The 21,960-nt window shown below is 38.3% G+C and overlaps 1 protein-coding gene across 1 annotated transcript; it reads right to left on the minus strand.

Annotated features, from left to right (window-relative positions):
* Positions 1-1,586: 1,586 nt before the first annotated feature.
* Positions 1,587-21,837, minus strand: LOC138584220 (uncharacterized). The gene is made up of 24 exons (XM_069656396.1): positions 21,753-21,837; positions 21,252-21,367; positions 20,516-20,917; positions 20,063-20,362; positions 19,548-19,799; positions 19,187-19,471; positions 17,454-17,550; positions 17,256-17,362; positions 16,143-16,154; positions 15,341-15,421; positions 14,773-14,868; positions 14,005-14,403; positions 13,415-13,729; positions 13,162-13,293; positions 7,929-8,009; positions 7,353-7,448; positions 6,586-6,984; positions 5,996-6,310; positions 5,544-5,870; positions 4,546-4,803; positions 4,149-4,433; positions 3,867-3,969; positions 3,703-3,772; positions 1,587-2,181 (listed from the first exon to the last, which is right to left on the minus strand). The coding sequence occupies exons 2-24, from the start codon at positions 21,316-21,318 to the stop codon at positions 1,786-1,788; spliced, it is 4,875 nt and encodes a 1,624-aa protein (XP_069512497.1). The 5' UTR covers positions 21,319-21,367; positions 21,753-21,837; the 3' UTR covers positions 1,587-1,785.
* Between the last annotated feature and the right edge of the window lie 123 nt (positions 21,838-21,960).

A 21,960-nucleotide genomic window follows, 5' to 3' on the forward strand; every position in this document is an offset into this window, starting at 1 on the left:
CTGGCCCTGAAATAATTTGTTTTTGGTATTATTTTAATGTCAAACTTTGTTTCTCCTTTTGTAGGGGTTCTTCTTACTGAATATGTGTTCAATTGTGGAACAATTATAAAATAAAGTAGACCAAAATAATCATATGGGTATAAATAAATAGGTTTATTAATAGCTTATGGTCTTCTCCTTTTTGTCGGTACACACACAACCTTACGATGTGTGTGCGCTATAAGGTGTAAAAGTCGAAAGTAAACAGTCTTCGGCACATCCGCTACCTGAACAGTCCGTTTATGTGGCCACAGCGTTTACGTGCACCTGGACGAGGTGCCGCTGATAACAGGAATACTCACACTTATAGCGACCTCGTGTAACTGCCTGTTTAACTCGATCATGCCGCAGACACATTTGTGACAGAAGCAGCACTGCGAGCATGTTAACAGTTTACAGGCAGGTGACACAAAGACTCAGCATACAAACATACCTTCAGGCAACCAGGCAAGTGCTTATGTCGAGACCTGTACCTTATGATCCACGGAAGTCGCGAGGTGTGCACGGTGAGACGGGAAAAAGTTTGGAAAAAATCGATTTTTGGAAGTTATGAATGGATTTAGAATCTTAGAAGATAAGAATCCCGATTTTTACATGAATCGATTTTTGTGTGTTTGTTCCAACTTCAGACAGAACTAACAACGCTATTCAAATGTAAAGAGATGGGAGACAAAATGTACATTTCAGTTCTCAGATCTGCTAAAGCCTTACTTAAGTTTTGGTTGACCTTTGATACGTGTTTCTGACTGTAAATTATGTCCCCCATCCTTCGGCATTGCTTTAGGAAGGCCTCCAACTCTTTCAGTGTGTATTTTGCAACCTTAGTTTTGTATCGGGGAAAGAATGTAAAAAATGTGAAACTGTCCTTTGAGTTTCTTTACTGCAGACACCCTTAAAAAATGTAACAAGACGACTGCTTAATGCTAAAATCAGCATGTTAACATTCACAGTGACAGTGCTAACATGGTGATATTTAGCAGGTGTTATGTTAGCCACATTCTAAATTCATTGCAATCGCTTCAGGCATTTCAGACAGAACCACACGCCAACCTCACCATGAAGCGACAAGAAAAGTCCCCAGAATGAACAAAGTCATGCTTGTGTGTAAAAGTGTATCAGTCTGGGTCTATTGGTCTAAATGGTCGAACAAACCAATCAACAAACAGATCAATGTTGCCATGCCTGAAGACACGCTGAAACACTGACACCTCTTGGCTTCACAGGGTGAAAAGGAGGGTTCTTTCTCTACAGGAAACGGAATATGGGCCTTTGAGAAAAGCTTTTGGCTAACTAATGGGACTCTTGGGTCACATTATTATCCTAGTTAAATAAACAAGTGCTAAGCAAAACTACACTACAGCTCTCAGTGACTGTCCTGTTGCACTCAACAATGGCAGTGTCAGCTCTTTCATGGGTGATGTTAAACTTAACCTAAAGGTTTATATAAAAGTGAACACACAGAGGCTTAAAACACTTGAACAAGAACATTCTTGTAGTCCACCCTGAGTTGAGTAAATGGATTTTCACAGTCCCTTAAATGTGGAGGTGTAAAGTTTCTCAGTTACTTTAGTTCTTCACGGGCTGAACCTGGCATTAGAAGATAACAGCTTAGTTGTATTCAAGCTCAGAGGACCATCACTCACTCAACAGAGTAACAATCCATTATCCGTCCATTACATCGATCCATCACTTCCAATCACATCCAAGAAAACTTACCTGAAGCAACTCAACAAAGCATCACAGTCTTCAAATCTCATTCATTATTTCCTTTACATTGGAGTACACTGCCATGTCCTCCCCTTCTTCCTCTTCTGGGACACAATCTTTTGCCTCCTCATCCTCCCCGATCATCACCTCCTCCTCTTTGTCCTCCAACACTTCATCTTCTTCTTCACCGTTACCTTCTCTTTGCTCTTTTACTTTTTTCTTGATTTCAGCGTACTCTGTCTCTGTATCTCGCTTCTTTGCTGCCCCCCCGGTACTCTTCCTTTTCAACTTAGAGAAATCGATGCTGGCGTACTCCAAGTCTTTAGGTCCACCATTGAGATTGAGGGCTGCTTTCTCTGCTGCCACAGCTTCTCCTCCTTCTGCCACCTCCTGGTCGTAGGTCTGATCGTCTTCCACTACATGATCAGCATCTATCTGTTAGGTACAACGTAAATTACACAACTTATTAGCAGATGCTACAAGCACAAATATTGTGTGTGTGTGTGTGTGTGTGTGTGTGTGTAAAGGAAGCCCCTTTTTTTGAGACACTATTAACCATCACAATGTGTTTCTGCTTTTGTTTTACAAAGATTACTGTAACATGCATGTGGAAGCCTTTTCGATCAGTCGATGGATAGAGCTGGACTGCAAAGTAACCTTAAAGAGCTGGATAATAAAGCAGTCATGGTGTTTCATTCAATTCAGCAAAACAGTAACTCAAGTTTGAAAGTGAGGCATTGTCAACTTTCCACAAGATGATTTCAGTAATGAATGTGGCAGAGAGTTCATTCAGGCTGATTAAGGCAGGGCAGGGAGATTAGATGGAGGACAGCACTACTAAAGTCTTTTGGCTGCTCCAATGCTCTCTGCTCAGGTGGTGACTGTTACATAACAACAGAGATGCTGTGGGGCACCTGGATTTTAAAACTGTAGTGGGACCAGAAATTGTTTTTTCTCTGAGTGTTTGGAAATCTAATGTTTCACAACACAGATGAGGAGGAAAGTGAGTCACATGTAAAACATGCTCATGTAGACCTATATTAGGGGCTGGCGCTAAACTGACTTAGAAAAGAAACAATAGCAGGGCCCGGCAGGGGGTGGAGGGTGGGCTTCTAAACCAACATGTTAAGACAGTAGAGGGCTCTGTTTTTGAGGACTGTCAGCCAACAGTGATTCTCCTTCAGCCAACCCAACCCTTCCTAATTTCCTTTTTTTTTATCATTGCTGATTTGCCCAAACCCATTTTCAAATATTCATTTGTTAACAAGGTGGTTCTTTTCTTTCACACCTAGCCGTTTAAGCTCTTATTATTAATGGTCCATTTTTTGAGAAAGGTGCATATAATTGATATGTTGAACAATTAAAGCCACATTCAATCTTAAACTGATAATCTCAAAGTTCTCAGTTTCTTTCTATTTGGCTGCACCTTATGGCGATGAAAGGCAATTGCGGGCACGTACGTCCCGGACGTCCACGGTCGGCTCCGGTTGTAACTCTTGCTTTTCCTCTCTGACGGTCGCTTTCCTTTTTAGACTGTTTGCTTCATCTGAGCGTCAAATTTGTTTCTTTTTCTTTGGATTTTCACTTATTTTTGAAGTTGTATCTGTAGTCATCCATCTTTTCTTTGTTTGTTCAGCCATAGTAGATTACTGTTTACTCGCAACACTTGCAGAGAGCGGAAAAGCAGCCGCTTAGCCACTCCACTGCTGGGTGGAAAACGCATCCCTGTTTGGGCGCTGCATGTGAATTTTTTCTGTGTCGCCACGGACCATAATACTATTATTTATTATGATACTATATCCTGCAAATGCAGAGGCTTCCATCAGTGGGCCATAGGCTCAATCACCACTGTGTTAACTCATTCAGCGATAGTGACTTAACAAACATTTATTTTAAGTAATAATCTCAAAGATTTTCATTTAACTACAAATATAAGAGCTAAATGAATATAAATACCAGGGGATCCTCTTGACTGGTAACCATCTCCACAGTCTCATTCAGATTTCCAGAACTCTTCTGTCTTTTTCTAGAAAAAAAACAAACATCAACACATCTTAATGTATGTATGACAATATTCCACAGACAAAACCAGGAATTGTTTATTGGAATTAATAGTGTACCTGTGGCACTCTCTAGGCAAAAGGCAAAGGACGGCTGTAAGAAGAACGCCAATGAAAAAGGCAATGATGACCTCTAGCCATGAAAATATTTTCCCTTTGCCGTCTTTATCTGCAGTCAAGAGGAACAAATATATGTTAATGTCCATGTTGTTCTGCACAACAGAACACATGCAACTGCATTTTAACAGCATGCATAACTGTTCTTTAAAGGTCACAGTAGAAAGGAGATGTCATAAAAGCAGTAGACTGCAAAGCAGAAGAGGTTTAGTTGAGAACATGTACCCTCTTCTCCGGACACGTTTAATCGGATGGTGAGGTTTTCTTTTGCTTCCCCATTTTGGTTGCTGCTGAGACACTCAGCAGAAATGTTGCTGTGGTCTTTCACAGTTACAGTGATGGTGCTGTTGACAGTGTGGTTTGTGACAGTGGTAATGACAGAGTATTTCTTCTGGTTCTTTAACAGCGGCCATTTGATGGTGGGTAAAGGGAAACCCTCACTGATACACCCACATGTCAGGACCTCCGACTGAATCTCACATCCAGAGTTATTAAAGATGCTTGGGAACCCTGTAAACACACAAGCAGAATCACAACATCACAAAACAAATTCGGATTCACTGATTCAAGTGTAAAATGTGAACATGAACTTCTTCTTAGAAGATTAGTACCGTCTACTTACAAGTCACAGCAACGTCAGCGAATGCAGTCACAGTCCTGTCCAGGTGTTTTGCTGTACAGATGTACCTTCCAGAGTGATCTGCCTTCACGTTACTGATGACGAGTGTGGCTGATCCAGTGTCGTTCTGCAGGTCAGTGTTTGAACCATGTAAAGTCCATGTAATATAAGACGGAGGAAAACTTTCAACACTGCAGGTCAGATTCAGAGTGTCAGCTTTCCCAAGAGTTGTGTTCCCAGTGATGACGGGTTTCTTCATATCTGTGAAGCAAGTTTTAAAGAATATCAGATGTTTATATAATGACTTAACTAAATAAGTCCATAAGAAATACCAGTTAAAAGACAAAAGTTATTATATATGTAGTTTATAAAAGCAAATGTTAAACATACAAATAAAGTTGTATAAAAGGACTTCTTGAGTAATTGTGACTTTTAAGAGTTGACTGATATAAGAAATGGAAACTATATTGTATTTGGTATCTGTAAAACTAAAAGTACAGTTGCATACAGAAGGTAGCTTCTAAATAACATATATGATATAGTGAAAAATATGTATATAAAAAAAAATAAAACACTGTAATATCTGTATTTTCAATCAATGTGTGATGTTCTTAATATTCACACAATATAATATAAACCAGACTATGTCTAAATGTTTTTGCATGCATTGCCTAAATACGACCACTTGATGGAACCAAAGTGTAAACATTGACAACAGACCACACGTTACTCTTTTAAACATGTGGCTCCAGTGAGGCTCAAAAAAAGTCTTCACAAATCCTCCACAGGGACTTTTTCTTATTCTGCAGACCTGACACTGCAGCTATGCTGCAGACCTGTAGTTATAATGTAAATTGAGAATTCACATCGACATGGCTTCACATATGTTTAAAGGTGCTGTGGAAATTATTCAGGCTTTTTAAAAGTTGCTATAAACCCATGCTGTCAGTTATCTAATGACAGGAAAGAGAAAAATAACACATTTGTTACAATACACTCACATATCACGTCAACATCAATTTTTCCCATCAGCGTGATGTTCAGATGTTTTGCTGTGCAGATGTACTGTCCAGAATCTTTTGCTGTCACGTTAGAGATGGAAAAAGTGGCCTCTCCACTTCCTTTCTGCAGGTAGGTTTCAGTTTTCTTCTCCAGGTTAGTAAAAGAGTTGTTCTGCGGATTCATTTCTTTTCCATTCTGCAGGTTTTTGTCGGAAACTTTTGTCCATGTGATGAGAGATGGAGGGAAGCTTTCAACATTGCAGGTCAGATTCAGAGTCTCACCCTCGGTCACATTTGTATTTCCAGTGATTTTAACTTCCTTCACATCTGTAAGACACAGTTAAACACAGAGTCATGTACAATGTTAAAGTGGTACTTCATTCACAACTTCCCTCATTAAAATTGTTTTAGACTGAAAAAGTTGAGTATAATGTTCAAAATGTTCTACTCACAGGTCACATTCAGAGTCACCATCTTCTCAGTGCTCATTTCGCCAAAGCTGACCTTACAAGTGACACTGTTGCCATGGTGCTTGGCAGAGGGCGTAAATGTCAAAGTTGAGCTGTGTCTCTGTGCGGCATTCAAATTCTCAGTCTTCGTGTTTGGGATGTTTTCTATGATGTTCGAGTCATTCTCTCCAGGTCTTCTGAAAGTCCAGGTGATCTCAGGAGCAGATCCAGAGCAGAGACCAGGAGCAGTGCAGCTCAGTGTGGTCTGCTGTCTCTCTGTCAGAGGAGGAATCGTCACTGTGGGCTTCTGGGTCAGATCTAAAGGGAGAGCAGTTCATTAGAACCAGGTGAGTGAATTCCAATGTGAATCAAATTTGGGCTCAAGTTTACTGAAGGATGCTTTCAAATTATTTTCATAAAGTAGCAGTAATATCAGGAACTGCTACAGTTTCTGCAAGTGGCCAACAGAGGTCGACAAATGCCAAACATTAATTGATGCTCAATTGAGAATAGAAAATAGCAAAAATGCGTTGTTGTCATTTATGGGCACAACAATACACATGTTCACTGAATGTTTGTGTAGCTCTACATACCTTTAACATGGACAATTGATCTTGAAGAATATAAAAAGCCATCTGAATATCCGTTATAGTTGATGCCATTAACTCTGAGCCGATACGCTCCAGAGTCTGACACAGTGAGGTCGTTGATGAAGATGCTGCAGTTCCTCCGACTCACATCAGGCTCCAACAGTGACACTCTACCAGAGAACCCAGACTGAACTCTTCTGTTTCTACTGAATATCCTGTCTGAATCACCACATTTTTGTATAGATTGGTCACATTTGAACCAAACTATACTTGTGGGCCTAAACCAATAATTAGTAGTGAAAGAACACGGTATCACAACACAGAGTCCAGCCTCTGCTGTTATTACTCCTTTACTTAGAGTGATACAGAAGTCACCTTGACAGAATTTTTCCAATGATGCACCTGGTAAAACAGTGAGACATAAAAACAGGATATTTAACTTATGGCAAGAGACTGTTATATATCATATTCAATAAATGATGAAAAAAGGCTGCGTTTACTGACAAATAGTGCAGCAAGTTTTTGTTTTATATAACTGCTGTTGCCAGAACATTGGGAAACATCAGAACAGACATTTTAGCCTTAAGCCCTAATTTCTTTGGTAAACAGAAGAATTATTTAAATAACATATCGCAGCCAAAATCAATAAAGTGCTTTTAGGAATACTGTTAATGAGCTGGTAAATTTAAGGTTTAAAAAAAAAAAATGTAATTTGTAAAATTATTGCTGTTTCTTCATGTTTCTGTTGTTGGCATCATAAAGATACGTACCCGTGTCTGCATTGCTGCTGCTCACAGAGAAAAGCAGAGTCACCCACATGAGAACAAACATCCTGATTTGTTTCTGGTGACCGTCAGTCTCTCCCTCTGCAGGACAGATTTTACAGTGGAAGCTCATTAAACATGCAGGAACTGAACAAAAGGGTAGCTCCCCAGATGACATCAGAGTCCTAAATACAGGATGTTGAATGTTTAGTTATTTCGTAGTTGCAAGTTTAACACCCTCTACCCAGGGGTGTGACTACCCTGAGATTTTTATGATCACGCACTGTTCCCCTTTGGTCCTTTATATTGGTTATAACTTACATACTACAATCATTTTTACAACATTAGATTTGGGCTGTTGAAACATCTACTGAATTGACAGACTGTTAAAGGTACAGTCTATCTTTAATCCTCCCGTCCCTAAGCAAACCTTCTCCAGCACAGGCGACTCTCACTTTACTAGAAATTCACAGAATATCAAAAAAGCATATTTTAAAAAATAGGTTTGAGTAAGAATAAATCACTTTAAGAGATCATTTACAATCCCATATTTTTTATAAACATTTAAATGATGTCTCTTACCTCTTTCAGCCTCCTTCCTTCCTCTCGCTTCTCCACAAGTTTTGACTCTGAACCGACCGTTCTTCACTTTTCTATTTCTTCCTTTTTGTGCCAGATTTCAGGAAGTTTCCTAAGACACCACTGTGCAATATTTCTTCCTTCCTGAGACTGACAGGCTTTTACACACTTATAATCTTAGAAAAGCCCTATATGTGTATCATATATTTAGTTACAAATATGCACTTTTAACATTAAAGAATTAAGAGAACATTGTTTCTGTTCACTGTTTTATCTTCTTAATAAAGAAAGGATAAATTGTAAATGATGGATTAACCAATCATCTTAAATCACATTTTTTAACACACATTTGTGCTTGCTGTAACTTGCAAATGTGTAAAATGACAGTTGCATTGAAAATTCATCTCATTAAATGATCAATGATTAATAAGAAACATATCATGTAACAGATTAAGTGTATTAAGAGCCAAAAGGTTAAAATTGAAAGTATTTGCTGGCAGTGTTTCCTCATTCTAAATGCATGCAGCATCTTAAACAGCACTTCTGCATATTGTGTGTTTTGATGGCTCATATTGTGCAATAGCTGAATACGGTTCACAGCAAAGTTCACAGTTTTAGCAGTTTCTTCATTTAAAAACTGCCTTATGCAGTACAGCTGTGTTTTCAATATCTCTTATAAGTTCCTAAGACATAACAAATTTTAAAAAATCTTCATAAAAATCACATCTCCAGTCTTATTGCCGGTCCAGCTGTTCACTGCCCAACAGAAATGGCTGCATTTCTACGGTAAGTCACTCAGGTGTGAACAGAGATGACCTGGAACCATCAAAGCTCACTGGAGTTTGACCCGGAACAGTCCAGCACATATCAATTACTACATGACCCTGGCAGGGTTGTGAATTTTCCTGATTTTGGCCAATAGTGTTAAATACATTCAATAAAGTGTAACCCCAACTGGCTACAGAAATCTCACTTGACTTAAGATGTGACTCTAAAACTGAGAAGTAATGGAGCCTATAGTGAAGTACTGCAATACAGCTCTATAATTCCATTATGTCAGCTCAACTACATTCTAATATATAAATATAGTATTATCTATCTATCCATCCATTTATTCAATCTAATATACAAATAAAGTATCTATCAATCTATCTCACATCACTGTCACATTAGCTCCTATTATAAATACTACAGCAATGCAATGTTTCAATAGACACTAAGTAACTCTTGAATGCAGACTTTCAGTATTTTTTTTTATTTTTTTTACAGTGGTTTATTGCTACTTTAAGTTAAGAAAATTGTTAAAATACCTCTTACAAAACAGCATCAGCAACAATGTTATGTTACAAAGATAAGGTGCTCGTTTTTTTACCAATCAAGAAAGCCTCAAGCCAGGCAAAGAAAAGAGTGGATCCATTGAGGGATCTCTGGTTAAACCTAATGTTACTTACCTGGGATTGAAGAACTCAAACCTATCTGTCATTTGGGCAAAATAAGCATCAATATTGTGAAAGTTAGTTCCAGTTGAATTGTTGTCTTCAAATCAGAAGGTCCATTGATATTTTGGCAAAGTTTTCCCAGTGTCTATCTCCTCTCACTCCACGTTAGCATCAAACGCTATCGCTGTTTGCTAACCTAGCAAGAGTAGCTACGTTCGTACCACAAAAATGCTGATAAAATTAGTAAATTGTACAATTTTAGTAACTCTCCAAAATTAAAAATTCGCGGGATGTTTCTGTCATTAATGGTTTCAAAGATTTTATAATGGCGTCAGTCCAAAGTTTACCTGGACATCCCCAACTGTCGCATGAGCTAATCAATCACTGTCACCAACTCCACCTGCTGCGTCAAGTCAAGATTGCTTCTATGATAGCGCAATACCCTTTTTCACCACACAATATGACACTTTCAATGCAATCCAGGGGGGCGCTGTTTCACTAATTTGAAGAAACGATGAAAAGAAAACATGAAGTCTTCAACAGACGTTCTCACAATGTGTAGCTAAATCAATATTATGTTTTGATGTTTTTTTATTTTAGTGAACATTCTCAAAACCTTTAATATTATCTGCTACAACATCAGTGTGATGGGATGTTTCTTTGCATCTTCAACTATTGAATAAATAAATAATTTATTTTTAACATATAGTTCCGGGTTGACTGTTGCAGCCGTGGGGGATTATATTAATGGCACACCAGCGACAAAGTTGTAAATTCCCGGCAAAAGTCGGATAGCAAATGCAATAGATGTTTAAATGCGAGCACGTTTAAAAGTAATTTATTCTGTAATAAACTGCATTTAAGTGTAAAGGAACATTATTATTAACATGTTGCTGAGTTTTACCAATGCATTTGGTCGGCAAATTTAGCTGTTACTGCCGTTAGATCCCTCAGAGATCATCTCTCATTTACTTATTTTTCGGACCCATTACGGAACTGAAAGCGAGCCTGTTGCCATTGTGTGTGTAATGACTGTGCCTAGAGCTACTTTTATGACTGCATTGTGGTGTTCAATTGTTATTGGGTATGTTTGTTCGTAATTTTAAAGATGAACTTAATTGAATAAGTGGACTAGCAACATGAAAATGAGATCCTAATTTGTACTAGATTTTTTTTTTCTGGAGAGATGCTAATCACATGTAAATTCTTGAGACATACGGTGAAATACTACATTTTGTTTCTCAAAATATAATGTATCTTTCTCCATTATTTTTTAGTGTACTTTAAGGTAACAACAAATACTGATGTGTAACGACTGTAAGTGCATGTTTCTTTTCCATATAGCTGTATTTTGTCTGTACACATATTTTGAGACACAAAAACTGTTGGATATTGAATTAACTTTTGCTCTGTGCTACTTTTATAGAATAAACCTGCAGATCTTAATTCCTGGTTTAAGTGGTGATCGTCAGCCCGTGAGCAACAATTCTACAGCCGCTACGAATCAACCTTCTTAATGTGAGTATTTTATTAAACCTACTACCTGTTTATGAAACATGTCTCAATTCTAATCTGATGCCTATTTGGCCTACATAAGCCAACAAGACCATCAGGAAGAAGATTGGCTACATCTCTATAGTTTTGATGTCTGTTATCAGGTCTGATTCCCTGGGCAATCAGAAAAAAAGGCAATTAACAGCACGTAGAAAGAAGAAGCAGCGTTTATATTTCACCAGACAATGTTTGGATGTGAGTGTTAAATTAAAACCAGGGTGGGCACACAAATTTGCTTATTATTCTGAGAGAAATTTAAAAAATAATCAAATGCCCTTTAAAAAAAAAGACAAAATAATCAATTATCAGTTGCTGTTTTGGCCGTTATTAGGTCCATCCAATTGTTTCACTTGGACTAATTTATTTGATTGGATGACCTACCTGCCAGTCTACCTGGATGCACTCTACCCTTGTTTTCATTACTAATGACCAGAGTCTTCAACAAGCTAAAGCTAGCTAGCTGGTCTCTAGAAAAATGTCAATTAAAGGATTGTTTGATACGGTTAGCATTGACAAATATGTGCTGTGCTTGTGTCCTTAAAAGCTGTCTTGTTGACTTTTTATGCACCAGTAGTGAGGAGGCAGTGCACATTTGTGTTGGGTGTTTTGGTTTTTGCATCTTTAATGTTTGCAATAACAACATACTGCGCAGTTGAAGTTCAGTTGATGAAACAATGGAAACTCCACAGTTGCATCACTGATGTTAAAACAGGATGTTGCCTGTTTGGTTATTCCAAAGTTTTTACATTTGGCCACTTTGCCCAATGTGTGCGCTCCTAATCTGAAAGAAGTTTATAGACACTTTAATTGGATATCTGCAGTGAGAGTTGGACATTTGTAAAAATGTAATGATGATGCCTTATAATTGACACCATTCATTAAGCCTTAATTCACACCAAAGAGTACATATTTATCACACACTTTGAAAGTAATGTCTAACATTTATTTACTATGGATACATTTACAACAAAAAACGGTTTCCCTATACAATTTATCTGGAGTGACAACAAATGTCCCACTAAGTGTTATTATCAGGTTATGTTAAATATCTTGTAAAGTATTCTTAGTTTTGAGGAGCAATAATGGTCATTGTTTGAGATTTTCAGCAAAGGAAATCAATTCATGAGGAAACTACAACAAATCTGCAAATAAAAAAGTTACCTTTATTGTGGAAAACAATTGAATACAGACATTGTTAAATAAATTGGTAACCACAACTACATCTAATGCAATCAATTTTCAAATATATAAATTAATTTGACTTTATAATTTAAAATTTCTAATTGTCTAAAATCTCATTCAGATACCCACAAAGCACTTCAATGCCAGCTACAACAGATGACTGTGATTATGCTTAAATATCTCAGGACTGAAGGTGTGGGAATGTCAACAAGTCACCTGGAAATAAAGCCTGCACAGTGGACTTCTCCTGCTTCTATATAGTTTCATTAAAGGTGCTAACCGTAAAGAGGATAATACCGTATAATGTAAAATATATTGCACTTACATTTAAATGTACGTAAAAATGTATTCATAAAATCTTCAGTAAATTCAGTGACATGTTTGAACAGATCATACTTTATAAATACCCTCTCCCTCTACACTCAGTTAAAGCGGGCACCAGTTAGTTCAGAGGTTGGCCGATAACATCATACTCTGCTGACGGGCCTGTTTTGTGCAGCGACGCGTAAGTTCTGTCCTCCTGGTTTGGTTTCACCATTTTTCTTTTGTTCCTGCGGAGAGAAGAAAAAGTGAGACTTGATGAAAAGTCTCCGCTGCATTGACCGAGCCTTCATAGCATGAAATGATGGTGTGGTTACATACCAAAGGAACATCAGGCAGATTATACAGACGACGTTCCCAATGAGAGATACAGCAGCAACGATGGCCAAGGGAATCACTGCACTCGGTCCATTTTGATCTGTTATTAGAAATGAGACAATAAAGACTGTACAATGTGTTTTATTTATGATTATCACTCAGTGGCTACTTTGTTGTCTGCAAAGTGTTTCCTGTAAATGCTAGATATTACACCTTACTAAAATGTTTATAAAAGATTTGAAGGCTAAGGTGGAAAAAGGAAAACTTTACAACACTTCTTTACTTCTTCTTTGTGGTTACTTTTATTGAGCTACAGTTAAATAAACCTAATAGTTCCTGCAGAGTTTCAATATAAAAGCCTGTCAGAGCGGGGAAGTTAGTTTTGCACCAAAAAAAAAGTGTCGTTCTGCGGATTCATTTCATTTCCATTCTGCAGGTTGAAACTTTTGTCCATGTGATGAGAGATGGAGGGAAGCTTTCAACACTGCAGGTCAGATTCAGAGTCTCACCCTCGGTCACATTTGTATTTCCGGTGATTTTAACTTCCTTCACATCTGTAAGACACAGTTAAACACAGTGTCATGTACAATGTTAAAGTGGTACTTCATTCACAACTTCCCTCATTAAAAGCATTTTAGAAAAAGTTGAGTATAATGTTCAAAATGTTCTACTCACAGGTCACATTCAGAGTCACCATCTTCTCAGTGCTCATTTCGCCAAAGCTGACCTTACAAGTGACACTGTTGCCATGGTGTTTGGCAGAGGGCGTAAAGGTCAAAGTTGAGCTGTGTCTCTGTGCGGCATTCAAATTCTCAGTCTTCGTGTTGGTGATATTTTCGGTGATGTTCGAGTCATTCTCTCCTGGTCCTCTAAAAGTCCAGGTGATCTCAGGAGCAGATCCAGAGCAGAGACCAGGAGCAGTGCAGCTCAGTGTGGTCTGCTGTCCCTCTGTCAGAGGAGGAATCGTCACTGTGGGCTTCTGGGTCAGATCTAAAGGGAGAGCAGTTCATTAGAACCAGGTGAGTGAATTCCAATGTGAATCAAATTTGGGCTCAAGTTTACTGAAGGATGCTTTCAAATTATTTTCATAAAGTAGCAGTAATATCAGGAACTGCTACAGTTTCTGCAAGTGGCCAACAGAGGTCGACAAATGCCAAACATTAATTGATGCTCGATTGAGAATAGAAAATAGCAAAAATGCGTTGTTGTAGTTTATGGGCACAACAATACACATGTTCACTGAATGTTTGTGTAGCTCTACATACCTTTAACATGGACAACTGATCTTGAAGAATATAAAAAGCCATCTGAATATCCGTTATAGTTGATGCCATTAACTCTGAGCCGATACGCTCCAGAGTCTGACACAGTGAGGTCGTTGATGAAGATGCTGCAGTTCCTCCGACTCACATCAGGCTCCAACAGTGACACTCTACCAGAGAACCCAGACTGAACTCTTCTGTTTCTACTGAATATCCTGTCTGAATCGCCACATTTTTGTATAGATTGGTCACATTTGAACCAAACTATACTTGTGGGCCTAAACCAATAATTAGTAGTGAAAGAACACGGTATCACAACACAGAGTCCAGCCTCTGCTGTTATTACTCCTTTACTTAGAGTGATACAGAAGTCACCTTGACAGAATGTTTCCAATGATGCACCTGGTAAAACAGTGAGACATAAAAACAGGATATTTAACTTATGGCAAGAGACTGTCATATATCATATTCAATAGATGATGAAAAAAGGCTGCGTTTACTGACAAATAGTGCAGCAAGTTTTTGTTTTATATAACTGCTGTTGCCAGAACATTGGGAAACATCAGAACAGACATTTTAGCCTTAAGCCCTAATTTCTTTGGTAAACAGAAGAATTATTTAAATAACATATCGCAGCCAAAATCAATAAAGTGCTTTTAGGAATACTGTTAATGAGCTGGTAAATTTAAGGTTTAAAAAAAAAAAAATGTAATTTGTAAAATTATTGCTGTTTCTTCATGTTTCTGTTGTTGGCATCATAAAGATACGTACCCGTGTCTGCATTGCTGCTGCTCACAGAGAAAAGCAGAGTCACCCACATGAGAACAAACATCCTGATTTGTTTCTGGTGACCGTCAGTCTCTCCCTCTGCAGGACAGATTTTACAGTGGAAGCTCATTAAACATGCAGGAACTGAACAAAAGGGTAGCTCCCCAGATGACATCAGAGTCCTAAATACGGGATGTTGAACGTTCAGTTATTCCGTAGTTGCAAGTTTAACACCCTCTACCCAGGGGTGTGACTACCCTGAGATTTTTATGATCAAGCACTGTTCCCCTTAGGTCCTTTATATTGGTTATAACTTACATACTACAATCATTTTTACAACATTAGATTTGGGCTGTTGAAACATCTACTGAATTGACAGACTGTTAAAGGTACAGTCTATCTTTAATCCTCCCGTCCCTAAGCAAACCTTCTCCAGCACAGGCGACTCTCACTCTTCACAGAATATCAAAAAAGCATCTTTAAAAAAAAAAGGTTTGAGTAAGAATAAATCACTTTAAGAGATCATTTACAATCCCATATTTTTTATAAACATTTAAATGATGTCTCTTACCTCTTTCAGCCTCCTTCCTTCCTCTCGCTTCTCCACAAGTTTTGACTCTGAACCGACCGTTCTTCACTTTTCTATTTCTTCCTTTTTGTGCCAGATTTCAGGAAGTTTCCTAAGACACCACTGTGCAATACTTCCCCCTTCCTGAGACTGACAGGCTTTTACACACTTATAATCTTAGAAAAGCCCTATATGTGTATCATATATTTAGTTACAAATATGCACTTTTAACATTAAAGAATTAAGAGAACATTGTTTCTGTTCACTGTTTTATCTTCTTAATAAAGAAAGGATAAATTGTAAATGATGGATTAACCAATCATCTTAAATCACATTTTTTAACACACATTTGTGCTTGCTGTAACTTGCAAATGTATAAAATTCATCTCATTAAATGATCAATGATTAATAAGAAACATATCATGTAACAGATTAAGTGTATTAAGAGCCAAAAGGTTAAAATTGAAAGTATTTGCTGGCAGTGTTTCCTCATTCTAAATGCATGCAGCATCTTAAGCAGCACTTCTGCATATTGTGTGTTTTGATGGCTCATATTGTGCAATAGCTGAATACGGTTCACAGCAAAGTTCACAGTTTTAGCAGTTTCTTCATTTAAAAACTGCCTTATGCAGTACAGCTGTGTTTTCAATATCTCTTATAAGTTCCTAAGACATAACAAATTTTAAAAAATCTTCATAAAAATCACATCTCCAGTCTTATTGCCGGTCCAGCTGTTCACTGCCCAACAGAAATGGCTGCATTTCTACGGTAAGTCACTCAGGTGTGAACAGAGATGACCTGGAACCATCAAAGCTCACTGGAGTGGGACCCAGAACAGTCCAACACATATCAATTACTACATGACCCTGGCAAGGTTGTGAATTTTCCTGATTTTGGCCAATAGTGTTAAATACATTCAATAAAGTGTAACCCCAACAAAAACACATGCAAACTGGGTTCCAACTTTAAGGCACATTAAAAAGATGAGCAAACACACCAAATGAAAACAATAAAAGGGGTAAAAGGCATATATTCAAAATTAGACCATCGTTAAACTAAAGATAAAATGTAAACAAGATTTCTGTGTGCCTCCAAATGCACAGTATAGCAAATTCATAACTTACAAAACCTTCACATCTATTGTTAATCAAAATAGCCAACACTTAATACATAGTATTGGCTAGGTCATTCGCATAAAAAAAGAGGGAAAAATTCCCAACAAATATCAACTGGCCACAGAAATCTCACTTGACTTAAGATGTGACTCTAAAACTGAGAAGTAATGGAGCCTATAGTGAAGTACTGCAATACAGCTCTATAATTCCATTATGTCAGCTCAACTACATTCTAAGTATTCTCAGTTTTGAGGAGCAATAATGGTCATTGTTTGAGATTTTCAGCAAAGGAAAACAATTCATGAGGAAACTACAACAAATCTGCAAATAAAAAATTACCTTTATTGTGGAAAACAATTGAATACAGACATTGTTAAATAAATTGGTAACCACAACTACATCTAATGCAATCAATTTTCAAATATATAAATTAATTTGACTTTATAATTTAAAATTTCTAATGTCTAAAATCTCGTTCAGATACCCACAAAGCACTTCAATGCCAGCTACAACAGATGACTGTGATTATGCTTAAATATCTCAGGACTGAAGGTGTGGGAATGTCAACAAGTCACCTGGAAATAAAGCCTGCACAGTGGACTTCTCCTGCTTCTATATAGTTTCATTAAAGGTGCTAACCGTAAAGAGGATAATACTGTATAATGTAAAATATATTGCACTTACATTTAAATGTACTTAAAAATGTATTCATAAAATCTTCAGTAAATTCAGTGACATGTTTGAACAGATCATACTTTATAAATACCCTCTCCCTCTACACTCAGTTAAAGCGGGCACCAGTTAGTTCAGAGGTTGGCCGATAACATCATACTCTGCTGACGGGCCTGTTTTGTGCAGCGACGCGTAAGTTCTGTCCTCCTGGTTTGGTTTCACCGTTTTTCTTTTGTTCCTGCGGAGAGAAGAAAGAGTGAGACTTGTTGAAAAGTCTCCGCTGCATTGACCGAGCGTTCATAGCATGAAATGATGGTGTAGTTACATACCAAAGGAACATCAGGCAGATTATACAGACGACGTTCCCAATGAGAGATACAGCAGCAACGATGGCCAAGAGAATCACTGCACTCGGTCCATTTTGATCTGTTATTAGAAATGAGACAATAAAGACTGTACAATGTGTTTTTATAAACCTAATAGTTCCTGCAGAGTTTCAATATAAAAGCCTGTCAGAGCGGGGAAGTTAGTTTTGCACCAAAACTACAGAAAGTTCTTACAGCAGGTTCACAATAATCCAGTGTATATAAACATCAAGCAACAGCATATAAACATGGATATACCAACTTCCCTGTACTGGAAACAGGAACTTTTGTCACCATGGTTTCATATCATACCACTAACAATAGGCTACATAAGGAACAGTGAGGTTTTCAGTATTTTAATAAAGACGTTTTTTTTCCTTTTACCAATGTGGTATTTGTAATGGTAAGCTGCTGTGAGGGTGAGAAATTATATCGCCGGTCGATCCTGAACTTCTGCATGTTTCTGACCTTAGGTAAAGCTATGTTTGACCTTACCTCTCTATCTGAAGAGGAGCTACACCTGGTTGTAAGATTTGAGATGGTCAAGAGATTTATGAGTGACGTAGGAATCTCTTTGATTAGGTTCATAAAAGTACAGTAAAAGGAGCATCAAAAGCTGAAAGGTTCAAAGGTCATCTTCTAGATGTTTGTCGACAGACTATTTAAACGCTATTGTGTTTGAAGAGCAAAGAGGTCTGTACGTCTCCTTCAGCTGAATAAATCAGCCCAACTGAAGCTCCACTTGTGGTCTGTATGTGTCATAGACTGTATAAGAAGAGGGACGAGCGCCCCCTGCTGACTGGCTGCAGTATCGATCATAAAGCCCTCCTCCTCCATGTTAACAGATTGGACATGAGTCAAACTATAAAATCATAATACACATCAAATAAATGTTTCTCAAACATGGTTTCTGTCATTATAGTGTCATCTGACAAGTTTAGTTTTTATTATTTGATGCTGTCAAAATGATGATTGACAGCTCTGTTGACAAATACGGCTCCTGCAGCCGATCAGTTCCGGATGAGCAGAGGAGAGGAGGAACGGCGAGAGGAAACTAAAACAATCACTTCAGCCATTGAAGTTTCCATATCTGTGAACGTCTGCTTCAGACCAACACGAGGAGCTGTTCTGTTGTTAAACACGCTGACGTGCGGGATGTTTTCTTAACCACTCTAACTCCATGCAGAGCTTTGGCATGGCACTTAATGGGATCAACTGATGGGAGTGCTGAGGGAAAGTTGGTTGTGGTTGGGCCCGGTGAAAGAGAGATTAAATAAGACACAAGCCATTCGAACAAAGATGTTTCAGATATTTTTCTTTTCATGCTTTAAGTAGACGCCTACTTAACCAGCTGTTGATGGACACACAATGACAACTTGCAATCCCTTCTCATCCCAGGCACTGAGTACTTCTTCAAGTCCTCAGGAGACTGCTTTTGCATGACGTTATGTTCTTACTGACGTCATTAGCAAACGTAGATGTTGCCGAAAGAAGCGTGCCAATCAAAAATGCAATGATGACCTGAGGCAGTTCAATACTTATTGACATCTTCTTGAAGGGATCTGTGACTGAAACACATTTTAAAAAGATATCAAACTGTAATCACTGGTGCTACTAATAAAAACAAACTTTAAATAAGTATTGAAAATGTCATTAAGTATTGATTTACAGTGAGTTATATAGTTGTTAGCACTTACCCTCCTGTTTAGACTCATGAGCGATGGTTATAATGAGGTTCTTTACGTCTCCAAAGTCATTTCTGCTGACACACACAACGGTTGTGTAGTTGCGATCTTTTACAGGTACAGTAATGCTGGTGTTGACAGTGTTCTTTGACACGCTGTTAGTGACAGAGTACTCAGTGTGGTTCTTCAACAGCAGCCATTCAATGGTGGGTAAAGGAAGCCCCTCACTGATACACACACAGGTCAGGACCTCTGACTGAACCTTGCATGCAGAGCTGTTTAAGATCCTCAGAGGAACTGCAATACAAAAGAAGAGTCTTAACAAACAGGAAGCTGATATGAACATATGTTTTGTACAAAGGAGACGACTTACGTCCCAGCTTTACTTCAGCATGTGTAGTATATTTCGGGCGTGTTGCTGTGCAGATGTATTTTCCAGAGTTTTCTGCTGTCATGTTACGGACGAGGAGTGTAGCCGTTCCAGTGTTACTTTCCAGAGTCTTGTTTGAGCCAAGTTTAGTCCATGTGATAACAGAGGGAGGGAAACTGTCAACACTGCAGTTCAGATTTAGAGCATCACCCTCTTTAACGATAGTCTTTCCAGTGATGACAGGTTTCCGCACATCTTTGAGACAAAAGTTTAAGAATCAAATTAGAATTTGACAGTGTAAAACCAGTTGGGGCTTTGGACCTCCATCGAGACAAGATATTTAACAGGAAGCATGAAAAACACTCGAGATAAGCTGTTCCCTTTAGGTTAAATATTTAAGGACGAGCTATACTATCGTCTCTGTTTTACAATATTAGTTGAGTTAATAAAGCATTCTGTAGCAGATTCTTAAGTAAAAATAACGTTAGAGAATAATGAACAGTATGCTCTATACTCACAGGTCACATTCAGAGTCACTGTCTCCTCTGTAGTGATTGTGTTCAGGAAGCTGACCTTACAGGTGAATTTGGTGCCATGGTGCTTGGCAGAGGGTGTAAAGGTCAAAGTTAAGCTGTCTCTCTTTGCTACAGCAGTCAGAGTATCAGTCTTGACATTGGTGATGTTCTCTCCCGGTCCTCTAAAAGTCCAGGTGATCTCAGGAGCAGATCCAGAGCAGAGACCAGGAGCAGTGCAGCTCAGTGTGGTCCGCTGTCCCTCTGTCAGAGGAGGAATCGTCACTGTGGGCTTCTGGGTCAGATCTAAAGGGAGAGCAGTTCATGAGTGGAAGTTATATCAGATACCGCTGGAGTTACTTGTTTCCAACAGAAGTCAATATAAGTCATTCATGACTTTAAATACAAATATGTTGGTGCAAAGCATCTTGTATGTATGTACTGTGTTTGTTTTCATACCTTTAACAGAGACCTTTGCTTTTTGAATGAACGTAAATCCACTTGTCTTCCCATCAGACTTGAACTCCTCAACTCTGAACTGATACGATCCAGAGTCTGACACAGTGAGGTCGTTGATGATGATGCTGCAGTTCTTCTGACTCACATCAGGCTCCAACAGTGACACTCTACCTTTGAACCCAGACAGAACTTTGTTGGGTTTGGTAGTGTTGAATATCGCTTCTGAAACTTCACACATGTTGGAATTTTCACATTTGAACCAAACAATATTTTGGGCTGTAAAGCTGGAAGCAGTTCTGAAGGAACACGGTATCACAACACAGAGTCCAGCCTCTGCTGTTATTTCTCCTTCCCTCAGAGTGATACAAAAGTCCTTTGTTTGACAATTTTCCACAGGTGCACCTGGTGATGCAAATAGGGACAGAAAAAATGAGCAGAGAACACAAAGACAGTGATGCAATCACCACATTTCTTTATCTGTAATACTATCAGTAAACAAGAGTAATTAAGATAACTATTCATCCCAGAGTTTCCAAATACGTCAATATATGGCTGAATAATGCTACTTATTACTATGCAAATAATGAGCGGGTTAATTCAGGGTAAGATAACTATACATCTAATATGGAAGCATGTTGGGAAAAGTACATTATAAGGACATTCATCATGGCAAATTATTAATATCTATTTGGTTTACATCTTTAAGTACGGCTTCAAAAGAAGATAAAATGCATACCTGTGTTTGCATCACTGCCTCTTACAGAGAAAAGCAGAGTAGCCCAAATGAGAGCAAACATCCTCATTCGATGATTGAGACGATCAGTCTCCACCCATCCTCAGAAAGATATTCTCCTTTGAGAGGCACAAACATGTGAAACGTGAATAAGATTCAGCTAATGAAACTGGACCAGAAAGCGCTCCACGTTTGGCATCACAGATTTAAATACAGGATGGTGCATGTTCAACCTTAAAGTCAAATTCAAAAATGTGGTTAAATTCTCCTGTGGGTTGCGAGTCCCTTGAAAAGTTTTGCTTTAATGCACTTTGTGATAGAAGTTGATGTAACAGCGAAACTGCTCACAAATAATCTTTACAATTTCTGAAACCTCAGACTTTCTGTATTAAATGCATCAAGGTGGAGTGAACTTTCTTAGACGTATGCCATTAGTTCGGAAAAAAACATGTAAGTTTCCCATTAAAATCTTTTCTTTAAATTCCAGTAAATGTTTGCCGTTACCTTTCTTTTTCTTTTTCTCGTTCTCCTGCTCTCGTCTGTCCCCAGTGATCTCTGCTTCAAAATGATTCTTCCTCTTTCCTCCTCTTGTTGTTATTCACCGCTCTTTGCACAACAAGAAGTTTCCAGGAAGTGTCTCTTCACACAACTGACTCTCTTTACACACACCACACATTGAGCTAAAAATCTCCTAATATTGTATGTATACCAA

Source organism: Semicossyphus pulcher, unplaced genomic scaffold (assembly GCF_022749685.1).
Source record: "Semicossyphus pulcher isolate SPU_LCO1_2020_fin unplaced genomic scaffold, fSemPul1.0.p SCAF_9, whole genome shotgun sequence".
NCBI classification, from domain to species: domain Eukaryota; kingdom Metazoa; phylum Chordata; class Actinopteri; order Labriformes; family Labridae; genus Semicossyphus; species Semicossyphus pulcher.

Coding starts and splice junctions, on each gene's coding strand:
- LOC138584220 (XM_069656396.1), bottom strand. CDS start 21,318: ATGAGGATGTTTGCTCTCATTTGGGCTACTCTGCTTTTCTCTGTAAGA. Junction 20,363..20,515: donor AGCAAAGGTCTCTGTTAAAG/GTATGAAAACAA, acceptor CTCTCCCTTTAG/ATCTGACCCAGAAGCCCACA. Junction 14,404..14,772: donor CAGCAGCAATGCAGACACGG/GTACGTATCTTT, acceptor CTGTTTTACCAG/GTGCATCATTGGAAACATTC.